General features: G+C 40.8%; 3 protein-coding genes across 3 annotated transcripts; 1 reads left to right on the top strand and 2 right to left on the bottom strand.

Moving 5' to 3' along the window:
* The first annotated feature begins 364 nt into the window (after positions 1-364).
* LOC4334460 (FAD synthetase, chloroplastic-like) lies at positions 365-3,839 on the top strand. Its single transcript, NM_001418840.1, has 5 exons — positions 365-692; positions 1,753-1,916; positions 2,155-2,290; positions 2,395-2,570; positions 2,661-3,839. Exons 1-5 carry the CDS (start codon positions 487-489, stop codon positions 3,152-3,154), a joined length of 1,176 nt encoding a protein of 391 aa, NP_001405769.1. The 5' UTR covers positions 365-486; the 3' UTR covers positions 3,155-3,839.
* Positions 3,840-3,972: 133 nt separating this feature from the next.
* Positions 3,973-12,148, bottom strand: LOC4334459 (vacuolar protein sorting-associated protein 35B). The gene is made up of 22 exons (NM_001418839.1): positions 11,847-12,148; positions 11,665-11,761; positions 11,443-11,569; positions 10,509-10,694; positions 9,858-9,945; positions 9,563-9,619; positions 9,387-9,476; positions 9,186-9,308; positions 8,549-8,623; positions 8,419-8,478; positions 8,067-8,183; positions 7,554-7,793; positions 7,401-7,466; positions 7,188-7,277; positions 6,644-6,733; positions 6,249-6,338; positions 5,877-5,945; positions 5,726-5,806; positions 5,432-5,539; positions 5,208-5,311; positions 4,712-4,825; positions 3,973-4,629 (listed from the first exon to the last, which is right to left on the bottom strand). The coding sequence occupies exons 1-22, from the start codon at positions 11,940-11,942 to the stop codon at positions 4,416-4,418; spliced, it is 2,382 nt and encodes a 793-aa protein (NP_001405768.1). The 5' UTR covers positions 11,943-12,148; the 3' UTR covers positions 3,973-4,415.
* A 2,183-nt stretch (positions 12,149-14,331) lies between these two features.
* LOC4334458 (uncharacterized) lies at positions 14,332-16,297 on the bottom strand. The gene is made up of 6 exons (XM_066308442.1): positions 16,053-16,297; positions 15,865-15,954; positions 15,537-15,718; positions 15,166-15,439; positions 14,707-14,858; positions 14,332-14,506 (listed from the first exon to the last, which is right to left on the bottom strand). The coding sequence occupies exons 1-6, from the start codon at positions 16,191-16,193 to the stop codon at positions 14,422-14,424; spliced, it is 924 nt and encodes a 307-aa protein (XP_066164539.1). The 5' UTR covers positions 16,194-16,297; the 3' UTR covers positions 14,332-14,421.
* Positions 16,298-17,669: the final 1,372 nt, after the last annotated feature.

The following is a 17,669-nucleotide window of genomic DNA, read 5'->3' as shown; positions in this document are numbered from 1 at the left end:
ATAAAAACTTGGTTCTGCATATCATTTTTCAGCAACTTTATTTTTTTTCCGTAACTTTATAACACAACAGCCTTGAGACATGTTTAAGGGAGCTTTTGGTAGCTGAAAATTTTTCCAGAACAAGAACCCCGCGCACACACACCAAACGGTCTAGATTTTTGTTCGGATTCTGATAAGTTGTAGTTGTAAAATTCAGAAAATAAATTAGAAACCATAAACTAAAAAATCGCTCCGCTGTATTATTAGAAGTAACAACTTCTCGTAATTTTAAGTTCCCTGAACAGATCCAGACCCTTGGATTATGAAATAACCAAGGTCACTAAACACACCCTCATCTAACGGGCAGGCAGCTCGCCCGTGACGCGTGCCGCGTGCGTGACTGCCAGCAGCAGCAGCAAGCGGAGGAGAGGAGAGACGCGCCGCCGCCGCCGCCGCCTGCGAAGCAAAGCGGCGAGCGAGAAGCCAACGGCGCATCAAAGTGAGGATATGGAGAGGGGCGCCGCCGCCGCAGGAGCGCTCTCATGCACCTTCCGCTCCCCTTCCCCTTCCCCGACGTCCCCGGCCGCGCCCCATTGGCGGCCTCTCCTCGGCTTCCGCTCCCGCTCCCGCTCGCGTGGCCGGGGCTGGGGCCAGCGCGCGGTGGTCGCCGGGGCACCGCGGTTATTCCTGCCGCCACCATGCCGGCGCTTCAGGTAGCGAGCTCCCTGCTGTCTCTTGTTCCCTTTTCCTTGTCCTCCTTGTCTCGGTTGGGATTGGGAGTATTGCTCCTGCGCTCGCAAGCTGTTCGATGAAACGCCTGTGCTTTTTGGGGGTAAGTGATGATGCCGTCATCTTAGGAATGGGATTAATCGATTAGGACACTTTATATAGTATGGATTAGGACTGGCAACTTTGGATCGTTGAGCCTGTTCAATCTCGTGCCAGTGAAATGTTAACTTTGACAGCTAGTAGCTTTGCTATGGTTGGTTGGAGGCTTGGAGCATTCGGACAGTTCTTTGTGCTTGTCTTACCACCTTTCCGGGTTTGACAATGTACATTAATTCTAATTTTGGATATTTCAGTCTAGATACTTTGAGCTTCTAGCAGATGATGGGCAAAAGCTAGAATTTCGAATTAGCTGCGAGGATGAAAGGGGTTAAATTAGCATGTCTCCATGTCAAGTACTTTCATGGCTCAAAGTTGCGGGTGGCTTGTTGCATTTTACTGGTTTAGTAAGTGTAACGTTAAACTTGTGCGGAACTTTCTAACGTCAGGCAAGAAGTATATCTTGCCCAAGTCTAGCCTGTTGGCAGGTGAAGCCAATTAAAATTAAAGAGATTATGTGGAACAACTGTGCCCATTGGATATTTGCAAACGAAAAATAATTTGTGAATAAAACTTTTATATTACGTGTTCTTAGCGATCTAAAAGCAAAGACTGAAAAATAAACTTTGATGAAAAAACCTCAAAATCAACTCCAAATTTAAGGTTGAAAATTCAAATTTTGGTTGATAAGCATAAGCGAAAAGATGAGGCCGTATATTTGACGTGTTCCCCATGTAAGGCTCACTATTGCGGTATTGCCATATGATTTTTCCCACTGGTAATCCTAAGATTTCAGGATTTTATTTCTCTCTTACAGACCTCGCATAAAGCTATGGTTTATAATCACATCAATAAGAGTCGATCTTTTATGTTTACTGCTGTAAATGCTTAATAATGTGAACTTGGTTTCTCATTTAAAACTTTAAAATTTCTCTTACACACTTGTAGATACTGCAGTCAAAGCAAGCTTCTAGGCACGAACAAAGGGCAAAACAGATGCTCGTTGGCAACTTTCAGCTCATTTGGACAGTCAGGGATCAGTCTGAACAATGAAGATTTAGTGAAAGATAAGCTCCTAATAGATTGTGGGGAAGATCAAGATTGTGTGATTGGTATGCACTATGTTTTTTTTTCTTCAGATTATTTAAGTTTCATACTTGTGTGCTTATTTTGCATGTAAAACCTATACCATGCACCTCCAGTAAGTGATAATTGCATGCCAAATCTATTATGGGCAGCTCATGTCCTTTTCTAAGGCTGCACATATACTTTCTTAGAAAACTCTGCACAAATCTTGCATGAGGCTAGGATTAAACCAGATTTTCATTGGGTATTCAATGCATGTTTCAGATGGGATAGTTGCCTTGGGAAAGTTTGATGCCCTTCACATTGGCCATCGAGAATTGGCAATGTATGCTTCTAAGGCAGGAACTCCCTTTCTTCTTTCTTTTGTGGGAATTGCTGAGGTTCTTGGCTGGGAGTATAGGTGAGTGTAAAAGAGGCTATTCATAATTTCCCTTGGTAATCATTAGCCCCAAATAACTGAGTGCCTTGCTTGTGGCAATTCATGACTGCTTTCCTTTCATGCAGGCCTCCTATAGTTGCTCAGTGTGATCGGAAGCGAGTGCTCACCTCTTGGGCTCCATACTGTAAGAATGTAGTGCCTATTGAATATCAAGTTGAGTTTTCAAAGGTCAGGTACCTAACTCCGCGGCAATTCGTTGAGAGGTTATCAAGGGATCTTAAAATACAAGGTGTTGTAGCAGGTAGAAACATGTTGTCTTCTCTTGTAGGTGCACTATCTTACTGTATTGTCATAACCTTTTACAATATAGCTTTGTTTGTTATTATGACAGGTGAAAACTACAGATTTGGCTACAGGGCATCTGGCGATGCAGCTGAGCTAGTGAAACTATGTGAAGAATTTGGTTTAAGTGCATTTATTGTACGGTCAGTCATGGACACAGCTAGATCTTATAATGGAGTTACAACCTCCGTAAATTCAAGCGACAAGGGGCAGGTTTCTTCTAGTCGTGTTCGCCATGCTTTGGCTATGGGTGATATGGAATATGTTTCTGAATTACTAGGGAGGAAACACCGCCTTGTGCTGACAGTTAAGGAAAACCACCTTCAGGAAAGGAAAAGGATCATGCTGCCAAAATCTTGCATGTTGAACATGCCACCAGCTGATGGTTTGTATGAGAATTGTGACCTTCTTAATGGAGGCCATCTTGGACTATGCAGGGTGATCATAAACTCAGAGACCATTGTAATTGAGATGAAAGATGAGAACAGTTTATTACCAAATACTATTCAAGAAAATCAGCAATTAGGTATTGAATTTGGATGATATGGTACAGCTCAATTCATGATTGGTGACATGGCAGGTCATATTTTGTACTATATCTTCATTATATCTGGCACCTTGCGGATTAGTTTGTGTTGATGCTAAATAGTGCTGATTTTATCTGGAGGGGATATAGAGCAAGAAAGAAAAAAACTGAGAACTTTGTATTCAAGGGTGTATACCTCATCGTGATCAAGCCAAAGAGCATCTTATAGATGAACAGAGATTTTGTGCAAATTTGCATTTCATGCAACGAGAAGACATGGTAGTCAGAGAGGACATTGTCCTTTTTCTCCCTGGGAATTGGCAACGATAGAACTGACTAGCTTCTAGCTAGCTGTATCAGCAAAGCTGAAGCACAAGGAAACATACAAGGGAACTCATTTCCCAAATCCCACCTAGTACGTTTTTCCAGCTTATGAAATTGTGATTTGTACAAATAGGTTTCATTTACACAGCAACTTCCCATTGTTAGATAGCAGCTTGTTCCATCAACAGTTAATGAAATATGTTGCTTGATCTTCGAACATCTGGAGAGGTCTGGTCCCTAACAACGTTGAGTTTAGCCTAATCTAGCTTATGAAATTGTGATTTGCACAAATAGGTTTCATTTACACAGCAACTTTCCATTATTAGATTGCTGCCTGTTCTATCAACAGTTAATGAAATGTGTTGCTTGATCTTCGAATATCTGGTCCCTAACAATGTTGAGCTTAGCCTAATCGATCGCTGGCGTGTATTGGAGCTCTGAAAAGGCTACCGGACAAGGTAAAACTCTGTAACCTTAATCGTCTGTGTAGGTCCGTCAGCTCACAAGGTCTCAGACAAACAGTTCATACTTTCGGAACATAGTTCAAATTCAACGCCTTCATTGCTATGAATTAAGCAAAAGGTCCAGCCAGATAAATAGAAATATGTACCTCCAAAGTTAAAAAAGTTAGAACCCTAAAATTGTTCTTTGACAAAAAAAGAAAAGAAAGAAAAAGGATATACAACAATGATACTCTGGTACACAAGTTGCGCTGTACAGATCTGAGCTTCCCAAGGGTAAAGCTTATTGCCACCTGACTAACCCAAACATGTCACAAAATGGAGGGGAGGCCCCGCTTTGAGCGTAAGATGCACAAATAACAACAGATGCAAAGATCCTTTAGGCCAGAGGCAGCTGAGACCAATGGCTTGTATTTCACTGAACTTCCGCAAATATGACTCGAGACAAAAACAACACGTCGTGACGCTGTTCTTGTTTTGACTTAGTGCACAATCAGGTAGTTTTTATTTGCTCATATTTTTCACCTATGCTCCCACCTTTCTGCTTCTGGAATTCAATGTAACGTAAAGTGCTTGCAAAGAAGGCCTCTGTCGATGGATCAGCTACAGTGTTCTCACTTTGCTTCTCTGTCCTAATCAATTCAATCAAATCCTGGATTACAGTGTTCGTGATCTCTGGAATTCCTTTCTCGAAGAAGTACAAATACCTGGAAATAATAGAAGCATGTGGATTACAACAATAGCAATCATATGCACAAGAGAATATATCAGACTAGGTCTTGAGATTACTTGTTCAAAATTTCGATAAATAGCGCGACAGATCCGCTACTTCCCCTTGTTACATTAGCCATCTGTTGAGCGGCATTTGCAATTCTTAAGGCACGCTTTAAACAAAGGAGGACCCTGGAACAACAATTCAAAGAAGCAACAAATAAAAACTTGTCAGTTTTCATAGATACAAGAATATAATTCAAGGATAATGAATATATAGTAGTGCCTTTTGTTCCCATGAATAATTGACATAACCATGGGAAACTCAAAAGGATATTGCAAGTTTGCTGTGTACTTGCGTGTGCACCTGCTGTTGCTGACAGCTGCAGCTGTGTTTTATCTACCTTGTGATCTTTTAAAACAGTTTGACTCACCACAAAATTATAATAGACTTGTTTCCGTATCATTAGGAAGGTCCTAACATTTCATTTGCAAGAACGAACTAAAAGTTGAAAATTACGGATGGCATAACTAGTCTACAAGTTTCAACAAATCAGTATGCTTAGAAGTTTACCTTTCACCATCCATTATTCCGTCTTGGTCGTCAGTCCAGAAAAGGTGTGAACATGCATAAACCGCTCGGCATTGGTCAGGTTTCTTTAGAAGTTTTGCTGAGTACTGCACAATTATTCAGCAGGATGTTATTATGTGCATAGAAGAGACTGATTTGAGAGAGAGAGAGAGAGAGAGAGAAGAGAAAAACATAATTCAATAAGGAAACAGCATAGTAATTGTTACCCCTGTTGTCTTGTGAGTCAGGGTATCTCTATTTTCAACCCCGAATATATTCATCCGTTGAAGGGTTCCAATTATAAGATGAATTGCAGTGATTTGAGCCTTTGAATCCTGCATGTAGCATGCAAACATTGTAGGTCGAAAATCGTATAGAGTTATAAAATGAGCTATTGACCCTAGTGTTGGAATGCATATTGCATGTGTTTATGATATGATCCAGGGGTTATATCAAATAACTCAATTGAAGTAATGTGACAAAATGGATGTGCACAAGGAAGGGCAACGCAGGGCTTATACCGCAATTTCTTCTTCATATAAGATGAATGCTTGAGTAAAGAACTCATAAGCAACCGGTTCCAGATCACAATCATTGGCCGCCTGTAATATGAAAGGTAGTTACATGATATGCAGAGTTATGGAAAGCATAAATCAATTGTTACAGCAATACCTCTGCACACTGCAGATATAATCTGAGAGCCAGTTCAGGAGAAGGAACACATGAGAGAGCTTCAATGGTCTGCGGATGAAAAAAATGATGAGAACATTGATGAGGGAGAACAATATCCCCATCAACAGATTTATAGCCCTCATCCTTATGCAAGCAAGTAAATCAAGCCAGGGAGAGTTTCTGTGCTAGAGGAAGTTGGATAAAACAGTTCACACTTATGTATCCAGCATACAATTATTAACAATATTATATCTTTTTCCAACAGTTTCAAAGTTGATAGTGTGTAAAAAATTGTGATATTTTATCAGAGTTTTTAAGTGAAACTCCAAAACACATCTAAAAAGAAATTAGCCAGGGGAAGGGGGTGGGGACCTGATGCAAGATCTGAAATATTTTCTTAGGCGTTGCAGGAACTTCCTCCCCTATTACATCACCATCTTGACCTTGTAATCTTCGGACCAACTGCAGGCAGGACAGATTCTCCACAGATTAGAAGCCTAAAATTAGAATAACTATTATACCAGAATTAAGCAGAGTACATAGCCAATATCTGGCTAACATATGTCAGTGGTTAGCAAAGGCCACGATTTCCCATTATATCTAAAAACAGATGTCAGATACGGTAAATTATTGGTTTATCAAAACGGCCCCTACAAAGAATCTTGATCAACTAGATATTTTTTTTAGAAGCATTATCTATAATAGAAATACGAAATGAGAAGATTACTTAGTTTATCGTACTGTCCAAATGTAGTTGTAAGACAAACCTTGAGAGCAGAGAATACTAAGGATGGCACAGTGAAAGGTAGCCGCTTGGGACCTCCCTGAAGTATATGCTTCTGAACGGTGCATAATATCTGAAAGATCAACAAGTATTTGCCATTAGCATTTTCAAAATGATCAAGTGTTCAGACATTCAACCTGATCAGTAAGTTCTGTCCAGTTCCAGAAACATAAATACAAAAGTTAATGCCCGGTTTTGTATTTTTAGCATTGGATAGACTATTGCTGCGACTTATCCATTTTGCAACCAGCATGAACATGATATGGACTTTTTACTTAGGTTCTAAAGACATGACCTAATAAAATATTCTTCTTAACCTTTTTATTGGGGGCAAACACTAGCTTCATATTCTGTCAGCACGTTGCTATCGCTGGATACCAACAGCATAGATGTGAAAAATGGACATAAAAATATTCCTAACAGTGAGTATGTAACCATCACGAAACGAAGTTACTAAAATGTGAGAACATAATGAGCACAAAATAATTCTGCATCATTTAATCAACTTCAGTAGAATACAAGTGTACCTTCAACATCTCTTCATGGTCATCATTGTGCAACATGTGAATAAGACGCGCCACAGAATTCTGTTCCTCCTTAAAATCCTCATCATCAAGCTAAGCAATATAACAGGTAAACTTGATAAGAAAATAGAATATTGTGTGCGCTGATTCAGTTGAACAGCAGCAGAAACAATATAACAAGCCAAAGAAAATTGTAGAATGAAGCGTGTATATTACCTCATCATTTTGAGCCCCATCCATATCTTTTATAAGACCTTTAATTAAATCAAAAAGAGCTTCAATCTGCAAAATAATGATGTCCAGAATTACATGATGATTCCCATAGTAGTTGACAAGACAATAAGCAAAAATATGATGTCAAAAAGTTACCTTGTCAGAAGTAGATATGCAAGTCGTGTTCTTCATTATGCTTTGAATTATTACAAGAGCCATAACTTTTGTTGTAGAATTATCAAGGTAATCCATAACCCGAGGATAGTTTGAGAGCTCTAATGCAGTAACAATATTGCTATATTTCTCCAGGGGGGCACTGAGAAGTGCAACAATTTGCTTTGTTGCCCTGCTATCTTCAAGTTTTGCATTCCCTGAAAGTTTCTTTACGCATGCACCCTGTCCAACATTAAACTTAACATGAGCTAAAAAGCGCAATAATACATGACATAAGAGGCATCACCAAGGGAGTGGCTGTGGCGCATACTCCATGAAGACTATTTAGACATCCTAATATATATTACTTCATATATTTTCATTCCTCTACTCTTCACCACTTCCACTCAAGGATCATTTGTAGATTGTGGAGAAAGTATATATAAAGTACAGAAATTACATGCACATATACTATAGAGTTAGGAGATTTTTTTTCCCCTACACAAGAAGGCTTACCAACACTTGATCAACATAATCAAGCCGATCCGGATGCACACGGAGAGTAAATGTCAAAAGTGATACATATAAAGTTACTGCACCAACAACTGGCATGTCAACTTGGGCCTCTATCACCTGCCAAATGAATTATAGATCACTAGTTTCAGTTTTGACAGTAATACCATAATACAGCACGCAACAACTGTATAATTTGAGCAAGGAGCAAGAAAAAAAAGACAAAGTTATACTCTAAGGATCCTTTCCACCTCATAAATGTGCACAGAGTTGTTTTCAGATGAAATGCCAACTCATAGTATTGCAAGAAAATACGAAATAGAAAGAGTGATAAAAATTGCGGAATAAATTTTACCTTTCCAATAGCATTGCTGAACTTTGCAAAAGCTTCAACTTGCAAGAATTCTGGCAATACCTGTACAATTCATGATTGTCAATAGTATACGCAAATTTTACCATGATGAAGTGGTTTAGTGAGTGCTTACTTCAGGACTTGCGGCAGCATAGCTTGATAACCTGTCCATGAGTTGAGACAGCACGGTTTTGATATCAACATTTGGCTGCCACAAAATAGTAATGAGTGAGTAACAATCGCAGTGAAAATTGGACAGAAAATTACATCCCGATTCTTATATATCAAAATATACACTGAGTTGTATTAATTTATTCTACGGTTGTGGATTTTTGTGTTAAATGCAGCTTAAACTACAGATCATGACAGAACAAAATGTACTACATGTACATGATAAAGCCTTTTGCAAAATTATGTGTCAAGTTCACTAGTCGCATTTTACAACAAAGTAGCAAGTGAACAACTGACACGGTCAAAGACCCTATGTAAAGCTACTAGCATGCGCAGATTAAAAGTGAATCTGACTCGCTTGAGTTGATTCCCTGATTGAGTTGTATTTTGAGACAGATGGAGTAGTTAATAGAACATCAGGCAGTGCAAATCAAATTGATCAAGCAGACAAAGACATAAGGATGACTTGGTAGTTAACTCATTTGGTTGACACAATCAACTAAATATGTCACATTATAATCATCCACATCAGTGTTTAATTTCTAACATGCAACGATATGCAGAGAACAATCAAGTTAAAATAACATAAACATGCCAACCTGTAGTTGCGGAAATGCGCTCAACAATGTTTCCAATGTCTGTAAATGGTATTCGTCTGGAAAGACTTGTATTATGCAGTCCATCAGGTAGAATTGTGCAAGTTCATCCTTACAATTAACCACCTGCCAATATATTTCTTCTTCAGCTTCCAGTAGAATCATGGATCATTTTATAATTTGTCAACAAATCTAATTGCAGACCTGTTCTAATATCCTTGGAAGGACAGTTTCTTTGTACATGTCAAGGTCAACACCCTCAATCTGGCTTAGAACGTGAAGGTTTTTGCCTACCTAGAAAAAAGAAAGAACAGTAGCAATGTCATTGAAATGACACCAAAGAACATGTAGTGTAGGGAATACATGTAATTGATGATTACCAAATCACGCAGTTCATTTCTTTCTTTTCCCCGCTTCTCCTTCTCTCGAACAGGGCCCTGCAAACCATAATCATCAAGGCCGGTTTAAGTTATTATCTGGTTAGATAATCTTGAGCTTCCTAGAGGTGACATCTGTGATAAAAGCTTGTATTCATGAACAGCATGGGAAACAATGTATGCATGCGCAGAAACCTAAGGCGGTAAATGCATGGTAGGGGAAAGTATCGCAGCACTTGTACTCAGACTTCAGCTTGAAAAGAAAAAAAAAAGCTTCAAGTTGCAAGCTGAATCAAACCTGATGTTGCATTCGGACCCAGAGTTTGTTCATTTCTATGAAATTCTGAAGAACAAACTCAACTGCGACGTTAATGCTGTCAGCATCCCTGTGTGATGAAAGTTGCAAAAGGCAGGTATAAAGAAACAATTAGGTACTGTAAAAGAGAAGAACATAAATGTGAAGTAGCATATACTTTCAGGACAAAACACTTTTGCGCTCTGCATGTCCTAACTCCCAGATATAATAAAGTGAATTGAACTTCATGTTGCCTCTAGTGTACTGATACATGATCAAGCAGCGCTACTGGCAAAGTGGCAATAGTTAAGACTTCCAATATACAGTTGGTCCTAAATAAGGATTGGTAAATTATATATGAGATAGATAGAGCAGCGATGACAAATAAATGAATTAATGCACAGGAAGTCACAGAATCAATGCCTACACCATAGCATGCACGATTCAAAACGAAGAGCAAGGGAACTACGTACTTAACATTAATTTGTCTATCAGTTCCCTTTCATTTGGATTTTGTGATTACAGCCTGTTCAAAAGGTACTATATGAATGCCAAATTAATGTTGTAGAATAAGACAACATTTTACATACATATGAAACATTAGTTTATCTTCAGTTACTGAACATTTAAACAGCATGGCATGGAGTGCATTACCCTTCATACTCGGAACCAATATCTGGCAGTTTGTCTCGGCTTATCTGAGATAGGTAGCTTCTTAGGAAAAGCCCACGAAGAGGATGTTGGATGCCTCGACACATTTCAACAAGGTCTTTAAGAACGTCTTTCGCAGGAGCCTCTTTTGATTTAATGTACACAGATCCTACTGTGCAGAGGAGATAGCTAGGACATGAACAACACCAAATCAGGTTCATACCATAACAGTTCTTCAGCAATTTCAAATGAGTCAAAATCACATCCCATTGTACATGCAAGCATGATTAACCGTTGGCCTCACATTCAGGTGTGACAAGTGTATTCAAGTTGGTCACAGTAAAATCACCAGGGATCAGTGTTCTAAAGTCAGTGCTAGGCACCGGGTAGTCATCGTGATTAGGCATTAGATGGTGCATTTAGGTGGCTAACCTACCTTGGGTGGTGTTTTGTTGCTATTTTAGTGTTATATTGTCTGAATTTAAGTAATATACTTACTAATTTCTTGGGTTTGACTAGTTGGTTTGACCTAGGCGCCAGCCCTTCCAACTCTCTAGCACCTTCTTGAACCATGTCGGCAATTGAATGATATGGCTTATATAATGTCTACTGGTATGAGCACTGATAGTCAAGCAATAAGACTAATTAAGTTCAGTTGTACCAAGTAAATATACAGTAGTTCAAACTTCAAACTAGTCTTTTCAACAAAGTTAAAGTTACTCGAAAGTTAAACTATCGAAGTACCAAGTTCTGCCATTGATCTAGTAGCTACAAGTTATTACTAGATCGTATAGAGTTGTAATGATCTACAGGACTGCAATACCCACCACAAATTCGGCTCCAGAAACCTCACAGAGCAAGTAAAACAGAGCTAACAGCACATAATTACACAAAGTTAACAGCTGTTTATGCCTGACAAGGGGTGCATTAGTCTTACAGTCTGGGCAGTACGTTGCCAGCATGCTGCACAAGCTCATACAAATCAACAACGGAGCAGCTGCCACGACGGGTCTCCTCCCTGAAGAACATCTCCAGCTTCCGCATCTCATCAAACGCCCTCATATCTGCAGCAAAATCAATAAACCCCCATCAAATCCCAGCTGAAACCACAGCCAAAATTGGGCGCACTGAGGAATCCTGACACATAAGAAACACTCACATAGATCATAATACTTGTGCGGCGAGAGCCGCGAGGTCCGCAGCTCGGAGAGCATCTGCGCCGAGTACTTGAGCGCATCCTTGAGGTTGTTCGAATCCTGCGCACGAATTGCCGATCGGGGCAGATGATAAGCGAGAGGGGGCAGTCACAGACCGAGGGAGCTAGGGTTTGGCGGGCCTTACGAGGGCGCGGTGCATGTAGAAGGCGTTCTGCTGGACGCCGGCGATGCCCTCGGCGAGCCACCGCTCCTCGTCGTCGGCGCCGCCATCCGGCAGCATCCTGACCGCCGCCGTGGCCGCCGTCTTCGCTGGCTGCGGGGGTGGATCTGGTCGGCCTCTGGTGGCTCGGGTTGGGGTTGGGGTTGGATCTCGCCTCTCGCGCGTGGGCTTGTCCCCTCTCGGGTTTGGATCGGGGCGAGTGTTTGTGTTCTTCGAGTGTTTTTTTATGATCGGTTTTTTCCTCTTTTTTTTCTGTTTTCCGAAGTGGTTCGATGATTCGATCTGGATCAGATGAGTTGACGGCCGAACTGGGTCTGGGGTGGGCTGACTTGTCGGTAAAGGCCCTGTTAGTTTCAAAAACTTTTTCCCAAAATATCACATCGAATCTTTGGACACATGTATAAAGTATTAAATATAGATACATTAAAAAACTAATTACACAATTAGGGGGGAAATCGTGAGACGAATCTTTTGAGCCTAATTAGTCCATGATTAGCTATAAGTGCTATAGTAACTCACATCGTCTCGCGGTTTCCAGGCGAGTTATGCAATAGGCTTTTCATTCGTGTCTGAAAACTCGTTCCGACATCCGGTCAAACGTCCGATGTGACACTCAAAAATTTTTCTTTTCACGAACTAAACAGGCCCAAAAACGAATTTAGGCCTCTTTAGTTCCCAAATAAAATTTTTCACGCTGTCACATCGAAATGTTTGGACATATGCATGGACTATTAAATATAGAGAAAAACCAATTATATAATTCGCTGGGAAATTGCGAGACGAATCTTTTAAGCCTAATGACGCCATGATTTGACAATGTGGTGCTACATTAAACATTTGCTAATGACGGATTAATTAGGCTTGATAAATTCGTCTCAGATTCCTAGCGGAATCTGTAATTTATTTTGTTATTAGACTACGTTTAATACTTTAAATGTATGTCTGTATATCCGATGTGATATGCAGGGGCAAAAATTTTTGCCAACTAAACAGGCCCTTACTATCTAAGTGGGTTTAAAAATATGAATTTACTCCATCTGAAACCTGCTCTATTTTTTTTCTTCTAAAAAAGTTAGCTATAGCCTTTTATCTCTACTATTATAAAAGTTGAAGATGTTTTTATCAATACTTTGGTACGTCCTCCGTGTATGAGTCGGTTTTTAAGTTCGTTTACTTTTGGAAATTCAAATATGTATTTGAGTCGAGTTTTAAGTTTGTTCGCTTTTGGAAATACAGGAGGAGTCGTATAAGAAATATCTTTTTAGAAAAACTTGCATGTTAACTTAGATTTATCGGACTCCTAATTGTAGCTTATGATTTTCTACAAAATAATATATCCAAGCGATGATCGAACTCCTAATTGCAGTTCATGATTTTCTAGAAAATAATATATCAAAGCAAATTCTCACAGTAAATTTCACCTTAACTAGACCGTATAACAATAATAAAATTAAAATAGCCTTCACCCGTTGCAACGATAGGCAATTTTTCTAGTAACACCAAAACTTAATACGATCCTTTAGCCGATGAGAGATTTATTCTTAAGAGACGGAGTTCAAAAATAATTTAATAACTTTTTTTTATCTTTAGAAAGTTTTGTCTAATATTCAATCAGGACTAGTATTTTTTTCTTTTATTTCTATAAAACTTGTATGGTATTCGATTAGGACTAGTCTCAACCCGAGAGTATAAATATATACACCCAGATTACACCCGGAGTCTTTGTAATCTATCTCCACATATCAATACAATTGCTTTTGGCCCATCGTCACGGACTAGTCTCAACCCAAGAGTATAAATATGTACACCCAGATTACACCCCGAGAGTATAAATATGTACACCCAGATTACACCCCGAGAGTATAAATATGTACACCCAGATTACACCCGGAGTCTTTGTAATCTATTTCCACATATCAATGCAATTGCTTTCGGCGCATCGTCACCTTTATTCCGACGGGACTAGTATCAACCCGATGAGTTCTTAGTTTTAAGTTTGGGTTGTATCGGTTAAATTCGATCTCCGGCAAGAAAATAAATTCTGTCATGCAAGGAAGTAAATTCATCATCTTCGCTTGTATCAGCGTAGTTAAAAGCCCAGAACTTTCTCGGTTAAGTCCAATATTCTATAGTTTTGCCTATCAGAGAAGACAAAACTAGTCATTTAATACAAATTATGCCTAACTCATCTTTGAACTGAACCAGTAGTAGGGGCAAGACACTGGGATAACACATCAGAATACCATCAATGATTTTGTCACACGATTTCATTCTCATTTCTTAACAATCTCGAGTGCTAAAATACACCGCCATCTGGAGTAGTCCCAAAGGGACCATCCAAGAGAATTCATGCGTGAAATCGCGTTGTTGAGAGAATTCATGCGTGAAATCGCGCTGTTGAGACATCACGCATGACTACGTAGTAGTAGATAAATAACCACAGGACGAGTGTTCAAATAACGGAATATATAGAACACCTAATTATTACACTTAGTGCCCATACGGATCTTATTACATCAGTGCATCGGAAAAAAAAATCTTACTCCATCAATAGTATGTCTGAGACAGTCCAGACAAGTAACATGGCCATCGAGGAAATCACGAGCTTCATAGTTATATCAAACCTAAATGTGAGAAAATATATATATAAGAATTAATATGGTTAGTTAACAAGTACTAGTAAAGATTAATGGATAGGATTCAAGTAATATATGCTAAGGGTTATCGCAATCATCGACAAGTTGCAAAATACCACTGCGAAATAGAATTTAGCAATGGTATCTATGAATATGATTGCGGTAATACTTTGTATTGTCCCACTTACAATGGGTCCTCTCGCTTGATAGCTTCCGATTCTTTAAGATTCTTTATCAACGAGAGTAGCTTAAGCTTCTCTTCATCTTGCATTCTAAACAGCTCCTCTCCCTCCTCAGTTTGCCTTGGTGCTCTTGAAGATTCTTGCTTAGGCGAGGGACTCTGGGCAATAAAAAAATATATTTGAATTAAGGTACAACTTACAAGCAAGCAGTTTCTTTTTTACTTTTATGAGAACAAGTAATTTCCCACGAATAAGGATCATACTCCGTGCTAGCAATAAGAATCGTAAGAAGAGCTCCTGTCTAATTATGTCAAGATAACACAGGAAAACAAGATGGCTAGATAGACAAGAAAATGAACTGATTATCATAATTTAACCTATCGTGAGTACAGATGGGAGCACTAATTTTGGTTAATCTAAAAAAGAATCATTTATTTAGATCCAGTAAGAGAGAGAAGCATTTACCGTGCCACGTGACTCGGAAACACTGGAAGAGAAGAAACGATACGGGGTGAGCGGCGGCGGCGGCGGCGGCGTCAGGTGTTTCCGGCGGAGAAGGCCGCCATGGCTAAGCAACCTTGGCGGGATAACCGTGGCCGCCGGCTGGGGCTGAATCTTGGGTAGAGCGCGGAGGCCCATCCTACTCTTGCTCGCCAGAGACCGAAGAGCCGCTGCCGCCATGGTCGCTGGCGAAATCGATCTCCTCTGTCTATCGATCCCTAATCCCCCCTTTGTACTTCTGTGTTAACCGGAATAAGACTATGAGACATCTTAGAGTTGGACTTGGACTTGGGAGTCTTGGACACGAACATGTGGGCTGTGGCTGAGGCCTTCACCTCACCGTACAAAGGAATATAAGTTCACTTTGACTCCCAGTAACTGAATCGGATTCATATCCCTCTCCCTCTCTCTTTCTCTCCCCTTCGGCCTTCTGCAAGAGGCAGTCAGTAGTGACGGCGGGAGGGTGGGCACCGGAGCGGCGGCGGCGGCTTGGGTGGGGAATCTTGGATTGCTCCGCCTAGAAATTTCCCCAGCAAAAATCAAAGCAACAGAGTCAAAATCGAAGCAGTACAAGCAAACAGATGAAGCAGAGAAGGGTCACGTCCTCACGTCGGTGAGCCCTGGAATTGAAGAGCAAGCAAATCAAGGCAGAAGGAGGCACACCTTGAGCTCAACGTTGAGGACACAGCAGAGCAGATGGCAGATCGTAGAGGCGCATCTGGTTGTCGCAACTTGGTTCATGGACCCCTCGACCTGGAACCCAGCACAATCAAGCAAAGCAAGCCAAAATCAGAGCGTTGGCCCTCGCCGCACGCCGCAGGAGAGAGAGAGGGAGGGGGGAGGGGCTCTGCCGCTCGCTGCCGTCTCCGCTTGCCCACCGCCGCTCTGGCCCTTGCCGCCGCTCGCCGCCGTCTTCGCTTGCCCGCGCCGCTCCGGCCCTCGTCGCACGCCGCGGGAGAAAGAGAGGGAGGGGCTCCACCGCTCGCCGCCATCTCCGGTTGCCCACGCCGCTCTGGCCCTCGCCGCCACCTGCGGGAGAAGGGACCGGAGGGAGGGGGAGAGAGATAAGAGAGAGACGGCGCCACAATATGCGAATGACATTGGGGTCCCACACATATTTTTTTTATCCACCTAGGCGTCACGGCAACGCCATGTGAAACGAAGACCAGGTCAATAACACCAGTAAACGCCACATCAGCGAAACCATTCTCCAAAATCACCAATGGAGTCAAATTGCATCGGTATTAATATTTGGGGATCGAGATATCTGATATTGTGGTTGAGGGATATGAATCAAATTTGATCAGGGAGTTAAAGTGAACTTAGGGCCTGTTCACTTTGATGCCATTTTCAACCTTACAAAATTTTGGTAAAGTTATCAAAAAAGTGGCTACATTTAGTTTGCTGCCAAATTTTGGTAACTATATAAGAAATCCTGCCAAAATTTTGGTAAGTTGCCAAAATTGTGGTAAGGTTTTTTTGGCATCAAAGTGAACAGGCCCTTAGACTGTGTTCGGATGTCTGAGTTCCCAACTCTAACAGTGTGCACGGAAAACGGAGCGGTCTATTAGCGCGTGATTAATTAAGTATTAGCTATTTTTTTCAAAAATAGATCAATATGATTTTTTAAGCAACTTACCTATAGAAACTTTTTATAAAAAATGCATCGTTTAACAGTTTGAAAAGCGTGCGCGCGAAAAACGAGAGGAGAGTGTTGGGAACTTGGAGTTTTAACACAACCTTATTCCGCCGTACAAAAGTGGAGAGGGAGAGAAAGAAGGTACGCAGTAGCAGCTCGCTTCCTCCCCTCTGGTTGATCTTCTACCCTTCGGTCGGCCGAATCAGCAAGCGGGAAGGCTGGGGCTTGCTCGATCCCAAAGCCCTAGCCTCCTCGTCGGCAGATGCAAAGGTTTCTGGGTGGATTCGTCGGCGGCGATGCGCGTGAGGAGGCAGTGAGGTGGATGGTGGAGGCGGGGGATAGATGAGCGGATGTGGGGGATTGAGACTCTGATGAGCAGAACTGAGGTGTGGCAACGGGCAATCGGATCCAGAACAAAACGGGTCCAAACCCAAATCAAGTTGCGGGCCCGATAATAGTTGCACGAATCATGGAGCGATCTACTTCCTCCGTTTCACAATGTAAGTCATTCTAGCATTTTACACATTCATATTGATTTTAGTGAATCTAGATAAATATATATGTCTAGATTCATTAATATCAATATAAATATGGGAAATGCTAGAATAACTTACATTGTGAAACGGAGGGAGTAGTGGTTAGGAATTCAGCTGAAAAAACAAAAAAAAATCAGCAAGGTGTTACGTAGCAAATCCTTAAAATTTTTATTAATAAATTACTTTTCGTTTGCAAATATGTTAAGCCAAACGATTGGGTCCACGAAGCGTACATTTTTTCCTCCCCAACATACTAGGAAGGAGCTTTGGTTTGGTTCGGTTTGTTATTAGGA

Source organism: Oryza sativa, chromosome 3, assembly GCF_034140825.1.
Source record: "Oryza sativa Japonica Group chromosome 3, ASM3414082v1".
NCBI lineage: Eukaryota > Viridiplantae > Streptophyta > Magnoliopsida > Poales > Poaceae > Oryza > Oryza sativa.
This window is presented reverse-complemented; position numbering and strand designations above follow the sequence as displayed.

Excerpts from the sequence above, each read along its gene's own strand:
- LOC4334460 (NM_001418840.1), top strand. The coding sequence starts at position 487 with ATGGAGAGGGGCGCCGCCGCCGCAGGAGCGCTCTCATGCACCTTCCGC. Across the intron at positions 693-1,752 it reads CCACCATGCCGGCGCTTCAG|ATACTGCAGTCAAAGCAAGC; the intron begins GTAGCGAGCTCC and ends ACACACTTGTAG. Across the intron at positions 1,917-2,154 it reads AGATCAAGATTGTGTGATTG|ATGGGATAGTTGCCTTGGGA; the intron begins GTATGCACTATG and ends TGCATGTTTCAG.
- LOC4334459 (NM_001418839.1), bottom strand. The coding sequence starts at position 11,942 with ATGCTGCCGGATGGCGGCGCCGACGACGAGGAGCGGTGGCTCGCCGAG. Across the intron at positions 7,467-7,553 it reads GCATATCTACTTCTGACAAG|ATTGAAGCTCTTTTTGATTT; the intron begins GTAACTTTTTGA and ends ATTATTTTGCAG. Across the intron at positions 6,339-6,643 it reads TAGTATTCTCTGCTCTCAAG|TTGGTCCGAAGATTACAAGG; the intron begins GTTTGTCTTACA and ends TCCTGCCTGCAG.
- LOC4334458 (XM_066308442.1), bottom strand. The coding sequence starts at position 16,193 with ATGGCGGCGAGCGGTGGAGCCCCTCCCTCTCTTTCTCCCGCGGCGTGC. Across the intron at positions 15,719-15,864 it reads TCCTCAACGTTGAGCTCAAG|GCGGAGCAATCCAAGATTCC; the intron begins GTGTGCCTCCTT and ends GGAAATTTCTAG. Across the intron at positions 14,507-14,706 it reads ATCAAGCGAGAGGACCCATT|GTTTGATATAACTATGAAGC; the intron begins GTAAGTGGGACA and ends TCTCACATTTAG.